The sequence below is a fragment of the Rhincodon typus genome, chromosome 2 (genome assembly GCF_021869965.1).
Source record: "Rhincodon typus isolate 14 chromosome 2, sRhiTyp1.1, whole genome shotgun sequence".
NCBI classification, from domain to species: domain Eukaryota; kingdom Metazoa; phylum Chordata; class Chondrichthyes; order Orectolobiformes; family Rhincodontidae; genus Rhincodon; species Rhincodon typus.
Genome location: NC_063333.1, coordinates 2,145,867 through 2,155,271, shown reverse-complemented (window position 1 = coordinate 2,155,271; position 9,405 = coordinate 2,145,867). Strand labels below are relative to the sequence as shown.

General features: G+C 47.4%; 1 protein-coding gene across 4 annotated transcripts in view; it reads left to right on the top strand.

Annotated features, from left to right (window-relative positions):
• Positions 1 to 1,249: 1,249 nt before the first annotated feature.
• Positions 1,250 to 9,405, top strand: part of LOC109924381 — a 236,088-nt gene continuing 227,932 nt past the window's right edge. For 2 of the 4 annotated variants that reach the window (XM_048612860.1, XM_048612846.1), the window contains exons 1-2: positions 1,250 to 1,339; positions 5,685 to 5,861. In XM_048612860.1, coding sequence (XP_048468817.1) covers positions 5,764 to 5,861 — 98 coding nt within the window. In that variant the 5' untranslated portion in view covers positions 1,250 to 1,339; positions 5,685 to 5,763. Of the gene's footprint in view, positions 1,340 to 1,361; positions 1,445 to 5,684; positions 5,862 to 9,405 lie in introns of those variants that run through there. The other 2 variants (XM_048612858.1, XM_048612852.1) reach the window with 2 other exon arrangements.

Below are 9,405 nucleotides of genomic sequence, written 5' to 3'. Positions count from 1 at the left end.
AAGTCTGAGCATTGCAGGTAAGCGTGCTACATGCATTCTTAACCACCCTGTCTACCATGATGCAAATTTCAAAGAATTATGTACCTGAACCCCTAGGTCCCTCTGTTCTACAACACTAGCCAAGGCCCTACCGTTAAGTGTATAAGCCCTACCCTTGTTTGTTTTGCAAAATACAACACTTGCATTTATCAAAATTAAACTCCATCTGCCACTCCTCAGCCCATTGACCGAATTGATTAAGATCTCTTCATAATTTTAGATAACCTTCTTCACTGTTCACTATACCACCAATTTTGGCGTCATCCGCAAATTTCCTAACAATTCCACATTTATTCTCATCTAAATTATTTACATAAATGACAAACAAGAGTGGACGTACTACTGGTTCCTGTAGAACACCACTGGTCACAGGCCTCTGGTCCAAAAAACAACCCTCCACCACCGCCCTGTGTCTCTTTGGGCTAAAGGGATCAAAGGGTACAGGGTGAAAGCGGGGACAGGGTACTGAGTTAGATGATTTACCATTGTCGTATTGAATAGCAGAGCAGATTTGAAGGACTGAATGGCCTACACTTGCTCCTATTTTCTATCTCCCTTGGGATGAACAATAAATGTGGACCCAGACCGCAATGTCACATCCCAGGAATGAAATAGCGTCAACTGCAAAGAGATGTGTACAAGATCATGGCAGGTTCTGGATCAGGTAGAAAAGATAAAGCTGTGATCATTAGCTGATGGTGTGAAATCTGAGAGATACAGATTTAAGGTTCTGGGCAAGAAATTCAGAGGGATTGTTAGGAGTAACTTGTCCACAGAGAGGGATCCTCGGTGCACACCAAGGCCTGGAAGCAGAAACTATGAATGGCTCCCAAAAGGCAGTGACTTGAAGGTAATTTAATCCGCAAAGGTACAGGTTCGACAGGGGGACCTACTGCATTACCCACAGGAGAGACAGCAGCTTCTTGATGGATCAAATAACTTCCTTGTGAATCAAAGCACAACAAGTTCCCACAGGCAGCAATGATTCAAAAATAACGGCCAAAATTCAAGGGGCGGGGCGGAGGGGTGTGTGGGCGGGGCTGAAGGGTGTGGGGGCGGGGCAGAAGGGTTGCGGGGCGGGGGTGAGGGGTGAAGGGTGAGGGGGCGGGGCAGAAGGGTTGCGCGGCGGGGCTGAGGGTCGTGGGGGCGGGGCTGAGGGGCTTGGGGGCGGGGCTGAAGGGGTGCGGAACAGGACTGAATGTTATGGGGGCGGGGCTGAGGGTGGCGGGAAGTCGGAGTGGGACAGCCCCGGACGCGATGGTGGAGCGGTCGCTGTCGGTGTTTAATTGGGTGTAGGAAGGTAGGTTCCGGGTGGCGGACGGTGTGGCCTGTTGAAGAGACAGACCGAGCCCAGTGATCGGGAACACATTGCGGCAACGGCAGGGCGGGGTCCCGGATTCGCGGCGTGAGTACCCCCTGGTTGGGGGGGAGGGATCGAGGGATCAGTATCCCCTGAGGTGGGAGGGGGGGGGGGGGGGGGGGGGGGGCGGGGTCAATATCAATATCAATATCAATATCCCCTGGGGGTGGGATCAGCCCACCTGGGGGTGGGGTGGCTCCTTGTTGGGAGAAGGGGTGAGTACCCTTGGGGTACATTGGTCAATATCCCTCCATTCCTTGCATATTCATATACTTATGTAAAAGTCCCTTAAATGCCCCCTATTGTATCTGCCTTCACCACCACCACACACTGTGTAAACAAAAAACTTGCCCCTTCCTATCAACGCCTCCCCCCCACCCCCACCCCCACCCCCACCCCCACCCCCACCTTAAATGCTTGCCCCTAGTGATAGACACTTCAACTCTGGGAAAAAGATTCTGACTGTCAACCTTATCTATGCATGTCATGATTTTATAGACTTCTATCAAGTCTCCCCTCAGCCTCTGCCGCTCAAGAGAAAACAATCTGAGTTTTTCTAGTCCCTCCTTATAGCTCATACCCTCTAATCCAGGCAGCGTCCTGGTAAACCTCTTCTACATTCCCTCCAAAGCCTCCACATCCTTCCTGTAATGTGCTGACCAGAACTGAACACAATACTCTAACTGTGGCCTAATCAAAGTCTTTTAAAGCTGCAACATGACATCCTGACCCTTGTACTCAATCCTCCGACTTACAAAGGCAAGCATGCCTTCTTTACCACCCTATCTACTTGTGTGCACTTTAAGGGAGCTATGGACTTGAACCTGAAGACCCCTCTGTACATCAATGCTATTCAGAGTCCTGTCATTAACTGTATTCTTTTCTTTAACATTTGATCTCCCAAAGTGCAGCACCTCACATATACCCAGATTAAACTCCATCTCCTATTTCTCCGCCCATATCTGCAAATGATCTATATCTTGCTGTTTCCTTTGACAACCTTCTACACAATGCACAACTCTACCAATCTCCAGCGAACATGATTTTAAACTGATTGACGAAACAACTCACGGGTTTTTAAGTTATCCCTTCACTTGCAGGAAAGGTTGCTGGTTTGGAACAAAACCTGAATAGCCTGAAAGGGAGCTGGAATCAAATTGCATTGGAACTTTCAGGAGGCAGCTGGAGATAAACATTTGGAAAATCTGAATGTAGGATTACTGGGGCAAGAGAAAAGCTTAGGTGTGGCACAAAAATGGGCAGGTTTTGAACAGAGTTCGTACAGCTGTGAAGGATCCAGATCTCTTATATGATTCTGAATCTTGAGAATTCATGGGAATGGCGAGATGTAGAGTCAGGGCATAACAAAAGAGGGAGTTGGTGATTGTCTAGTGGTATTATCCCCAGACTATAAATCCAGAGACCCAGGTAATATTCAGGGGATCTGGCTTCAAATCCTGTCATGGCAGGTGGTGGAATTTGAATTAAATAATAATCTGGAAATGTGAGTCTAATGATGGCCATGACTGTTGCTGATTGTCAGGGAAAAAAACCCATCTGGCTCATTCATGTCCCTTAGGGAAGGAAACTACCCTCCTTACTTGGTCTGGCTGACATGTGACTCCAGACCCAAAGCAATGTGGGTGACTCTGAACTGCCCTCTGGGCAATTAGAGATGGACAAGAAATGGTGGCCCAGCTGGTTACGCCCACCTGTCAGGAATGAATTGGGGAAAAAAAAGCCCTTTTGCCCCATCGAGACTGGGTAACGAAACGTCTGCGGAACAACAAACTAGCTCGGCGAGCCAACCAACCACAACATCCACAACCCGAGCTACAAATCTACTCTAAAACCTTAGAGACTGTACCAACACAAAAAAAAAATTCTCCATCTGCACTATCCCACTTTCCAGCATTTGGCCCAGAGCCTTCAATATGATGACATTCCGAGTGCTTGCCCACTTATTTTTAAAAGTCATGAGGTTTCCTGCCTCTGCTACCCTGCCAGGCAGTGCAATCCAGATTCCCACCATCGTCAGGGTGAAAACATTTTTTCTTAAATTCCCTCTAAACCTTTCACCTTAAAAATATGCCCCTTGTTATTGACTCTTCAACTAAGGGGAATAGCTGCTTCCTCTCCACTTTGACCATGCCCCTCATAAGCTTATACACCTCAATCAGATCTTTCTCAGCTCTAAAGGCAACAACCTGAGTTTATTCAGCCTGTCTTTCCAGCTAAAGTTCTCAATCCCAGGCAATATCCTGGTGAATCTCCTCTGCACCCCATCCAGTGCAACCACATCTTTCCAATAACCAGGTGACCAGAACTGCGCATAATTCTCCAGCTGTAGCCTAACCAAAGTCCCTTACAGCTCCAACATAACTCCCTGCTATTGTAATCTATCACTGCTGGCACTTTAGCTTTTCACCAACTACATGAGGATGTTGGAACACAGAGCTGTGTGTTCAGGTTTGCAGGTGAGGCTACGTTAGGAGACCCAGTAATCTGTGTAGGAGGAACTGACAGAGTGGGCCAAGGAGTGGCAGGTAGTATTTTGTGAGAAGTTTGATTCTGAGAGAGATGAACTGAGAGTAATTTCTGAGTTGCGAGAAGCTGGGAACTATGGAGGGGTAGAGAGAAGTAACTGTCAGATTGGTGCAGCCATTGATAAGGCAAATGGCATGGTGCCCTTTATTGGGGGAAGTGAAGCTTTAGTTGCATAAATCTCTGATCAGACTCCAGCAGGGTTCTGTTCTGGGCATCATAAGTCAGGGAGGATAGATTGACCTTAGATGAGGTGCAGTACTAGAATGATCCCACGGTAAAGAGAGTTAAATTATGATGACCGGTTACAGAGTTGAGGTTCCACCCTTCCCACTGACCACCATAATAACCCCCTGCCTGCATCCACCTATCTCCATCTCACCTACTCTCCCCCAGTCCCACCCCACCTCCCTCTTTTTATTTCTAGGCTCCTCTCCCCCTCCCCAGTGCTGATGAAGGGTTTCAGCCCGAAACATTGACTTTCCTGCTCCTGTCTGACCAGCTGTGTTTTTCTAGATCCACATTTACTGATTCTAACTTGCAGCATCTGCTGCCCTTACTGTCTGCAAGGAGGCTTGTTTCCTGTGTATTGTTGATTAAATGGTAAGCTGACTGAGGTCAGCTGATTAAAACAAATATATGCAGGCACTATCTCTGAGAGTCATAGAGTTGTACAGCATGGAAACAGACTCTTTGGTTCAATTCATCCATGCCGACCAGATATCATAAATTAATCTAGTCCTATTTGCCAGCCTTTGGCCCATATCCCTCTAAACCCTTCCTATTCGTGTACCCATCCAGATGCCTTTTAAATGTTGTAATTGTATCAGCCTCCACCACTTCCTCTGGCTGCTCATTGCATGCACACACCACCCTCTGCATGAAAAACTTGCCTGTTAGATCCCTTTTAAATCTTTACCCTCTCATCTTGAACCGATGCCATCTATTTTTGGACTCCCCTACCCTGGGAAAAAGACCTTTACTATTCACCCTATCTATGCCCCTCATAATTTTATAAACTTCTATAAGGTCACCCCTCAGCCTCTGACGCTCCATTGAAAATAGACCCAATCTATTCAGCCACTCGCTATAGCTCAAACTCTCCAACACTGACAACATCCTTGTAAATCTTCTCTGAACCCTTTTAAATTTCACAACATCCTTCCTATAGCAGGGAGATCAGAACTGAATGCAGTATTCCAAAATTGGCCTAACCAATGTCCTGTACAGCCGCAACATGACCTCCCAACTCCTATACTCAAAGCACTGACCAATAAAGGCAAACCTATCGAATGCTGCCTTCACTATCCTATCTACCTGCGACTCCACTTTCCAGGAACTATGAACTTGCACTCCAAGATCTCTTTGTTCAGCAACACTCCCCAGGACCTTACCATTAAGTGTATAAGTCCTGCCCTGATTTGCCTTTCCAAAATGCAGCACCTCACCTTTATCTAAATTAAATTCATCTGCCTCTCCTCACGTGCAAGAGAGTCCAAAACAAGAGATCTGAGCCAAATGAGCAGGACTGATGTCAGGAAGCATTTCTTCACAGAAAGGGGAGGGGAAATCTGGAACTTTCTTTTGGGGAGTGGTGGTGGGGTTGCAAAAAGAAATGAATATTACAAAAAGAATATTACTTGCACTTATATCACTTGAGTTAATCAAGAGATTTGAAGCAGAGGGGGATAGCTGGGGCTGAGGAAAAGATCAACTATGATCTAATTGACTGACAAAACAGGCTTGAGGGGCTGAATAGCCTCCTCCTGACCCTGTCTCTTTTCAGGCCCAAGTGTGGGGACAAGCAGACCGCGTTGAATATGACACCCCATCGGACGAACAGCGATGGCCTTCCTCAGTATCACCTTCGACGGATTGGTCGTAGAGCATCGCTTCCAGAAATCGCCAATTTAATTGAGTGAGTTATATGTAGAGGTATTGGGAAGGGCTGTGATTCGATTTGTTATTATTGTCACATGTATCTAAGTACAGTGAAAAGTTTTGTTTTGCATGCAGTACAGGCAGAACATTACCATACAAAGATCATAGGGTGACTTTTTTTTTTCTTTATTCATTCATGGGATGAGGGCATCACTGACCCAGCATTTATTGCCCATCCCTAATTGCCCAGAGGGCAGTTAGGAGTCAACCGCATTACTGTGGGCCTGGAGTTACATGTAGGCCAGACCAGGTGAGGTTGGCAGTTTCCTTCCCTTAAGGGCATTAGTGACCCAGATGGGTTTTTCCACCAATCAACAGTGGATTCATGGTCGTCATTAGATGCTTTAATTCCAGATATTTATTGAATTCAATTTCCACCATCTGCCGTGGCAGGATTCGAACCCAGAACGTTACCTGGGTCTCTGGATTAACAGTCCAGTGATAATGCCACTAGGCCATCACATTCCCTGCAATTGAACAGGGTGGTTGAACGGAGTGAGGAATACAAAGTTACGGCTGCACAGAAGGTGTACAGAAAGCAAGATCAACATTAGATTTGAAGTTGGAGAGGTCCGTTTAGCAGTCTGATAACAGCAGGAAGAAGCTGTTTTTAAACCTGTTGGTACATATGTTTAAGCTTTTGTATGTTCAGCCTGATGGAACAGGTTGGATGACATTATAACCAGGTTGGGTGGGGTCTTTGATGTTGACTGCCTTTACAAGGCAGCAAGAACTGTAGATGGAACCAATGGATGGGAGGTTGGCTTGTGTGATGGACTGGGCTGTGTTCACAACTCACTGTAGTTTCTTGCGATCTTGGGGAGAGCAGCTGCCGTACCAAGCCATGATGCGTCCAGATAGAATGCTTTCTATGGTGCATTCAGGGTGATTCAAGGTTGGAGTGGGTGAATCATCAAGTGACATTGGCAATTGGGAGAGACAAGTTGTACTGACCTGGTGAATCTGAAGACTCCTAGGGCAGGCTGTTCATTTCAGTGGGACTGCCCATCGCCTTGTTCCATTGCATTGATAGCCAGAGAATAACCTGCAGTAGCTTCTCTTCACACTGCTACACTGTTACCTCTGGAAATCCCAAGGATCTATCATTCGACTTCGGAAGAAGAGTCATGTTTGTCTTGAAATGCAAACTCTGTTGTTAGACCAACTGCGTATTTCCAGCATTTTGTTTTATTTCATATTAAGCACCCGCAGTGTTTTTCTTTTCTCGGTCTGTGGGATGCTGCTGTTTGTTTTTGTCAACACCCAGCTCTACCTCAGAATTGCCTGTCTCTAATCTGTCAATCCCTCCACTGATCTCTCAGGCTGCATGTCTGATGATCAGAGCAGAGCCGTGGGCAGCACGGTGGCTCAGTGGTTAGCTCTGCTGCCTCACAGCGCCAGGGACCCGGGTTCGATTCCACCAGCGGGCGACTGTCTGTGTGGAGTTTGCACGTTCTCCCTGTGTCTGCGTGGGTTTCTCCGGGTGCTCCGGTTTCCTCCCACAGTCCAAAGATGCGCAGGCTAGGTGGATTGGCCATGCTAAATTGCCCGTAGTGTTGAGGGATGATTGGGTCAGACATGGGGAAAATGCCGGGCTAGGGGAATGAGTCAGGGTGGGATACTGTTCAGAGGGGTGGTGTGGACTAGTTGGGCCGAATGGCCTGTTTCCATACTGTAGGGATTCTATGATAAGCGGGACACAAATTTAGATATAGAGTAAGGCTGGTTTTACACTGTACTCATCAAACACTCCCAGGACAGGGATAACAAGGGGTTAAATGCAGAGTAAAGCTGCATCCACACTGTCCCCAGGACAGGGACAGCGTGGGGTTAGACACAGAGTAGAGCTTCCACCATTTACAGGGAAGCAGACCCTACAGCTCAAACAGTCCCTGTTGGAATTTATTCTTCAGAGGAGCCAAATTTATCAGTTCTCTTCCCGGATCACATTCGGGCGTTTGTATGGCTTGTGAGATGCTGGTGTGAATTTCTATGGTTCTGTTGTCTGAGAAAATTAAAATTGGGTCTGCTGTATTGAAAACAGAAAACAAGCTCAGTGTGTGGGATGTTATTTGTTCTTTTTGTTTTCCCTCTCACTGTTCACATGTTGTCAGCTGGGCATCCGTAACAGAAGGTGATATTTCATACTCATTGTCTGTGCTTTTCCAAAGGTTTTTTGAATCTGGCAGATAATTGTATGTTAGTGCACTCTGCCTGAAATGAAGTGTGCCTGACATTTTGGCAGTGCAACTTGTCCCACTTGCAGCCAAAAGCAAGCACGCATGCAGAAAAATCTCAATCATTTTCCCATTGGTTACTCAGGCTAGTTTATGTTGTAGTCACCCCGTCTTAGCTTGGAACCAGTTTATCCCAGTTTTGTGTGAAGGAATGTTAAGTATTAAAGGGGTTATAGTAGCGAGTAATAACTTTGGACGACTGTCAGAAAGTCTGATTAATACTGGGATCGGAAACTTTGAATCAATGAATCCAAGTAGGGTGAATTAATCACATTCGAATGCTGTAACATTAAGAGTTTCTAAACCCCTCACAACCTCCCTGGAGACTGTCAAAATTTGAGCATTAATCTCCTAGATCATTTCTCTGCAGCACACGATGCCAGTGGAAACTCTTCAGGCAATTCAGATTGTTCTTTCCTCTTTCCTTGATCACTTTGTTTATTTATTTTGAAAGATATTTCGAGACTGTAAGAGGCAGATTTACAAATGAGTCATCCAGTGCTGGGATGAAAAGGCTGTTTGCTTTCCTGTTGGCATCGGGCAGACAGATTGTCAGATGACCAGTGGCAGTGAAGTGGGCCAGGGCAAGACCTGAGGTGTGAAAGCAACCCTAGTTAAAGCAAGGGCTGGGGCCTGTGAGTCAGCCAAGGCACAGCGAGGCTTGGGGCCTATGAGTTTTTTTTCAATTCATTCACAGGATGTGGGTGTTGTTGCTAGGCCATCATTAGTTGCCCATCCCCAATTGCCCAGAGGGCAGTTAAGAGTGGACCACATTGCTGCGGGTCTGGAGTCACATGTAGGCCAGTCCAGGTAAGGATGGCAGTCTCTTTCCCATTAGTGAAACCAGATGAGTTTTTTTCAAAAATTGGCGATGGATCCATGGTCATGATTAGACTCTTAATTACAGATTTTTTTTATTGAATTCAAATTCCACCATCTGCTATGGTGAGATTCGAACCCCGGTCCCAGAACATTATGAGTGTCTCTGGATTAACAGTCCAGCGAGAATACCACGAGGTTTTTCCCATCTCAGTCAGCCAAGCCGCGGCGAGGCCTGGGGCCTGGGGGTCGTCCAAGCCGCGGCGGGGCCTGGGGCCTGGGGCCTGGGGGTCGTCCAAGCCGCGGCGGGGCCTGGGGCCTGGGGGTCGTCCAAGCCGCGGCGGGGCCTGGGGCCTGGGGGTCGTCCAAGCCGCGGCGGGGCCTGGGGCCTGGGGGTCGTCCAAGCCGCGGCGGGGCCTGGGGCCTGGGGGTCGTCCAAGCCGCGGCGGGGCCTGGGGCCTGGGG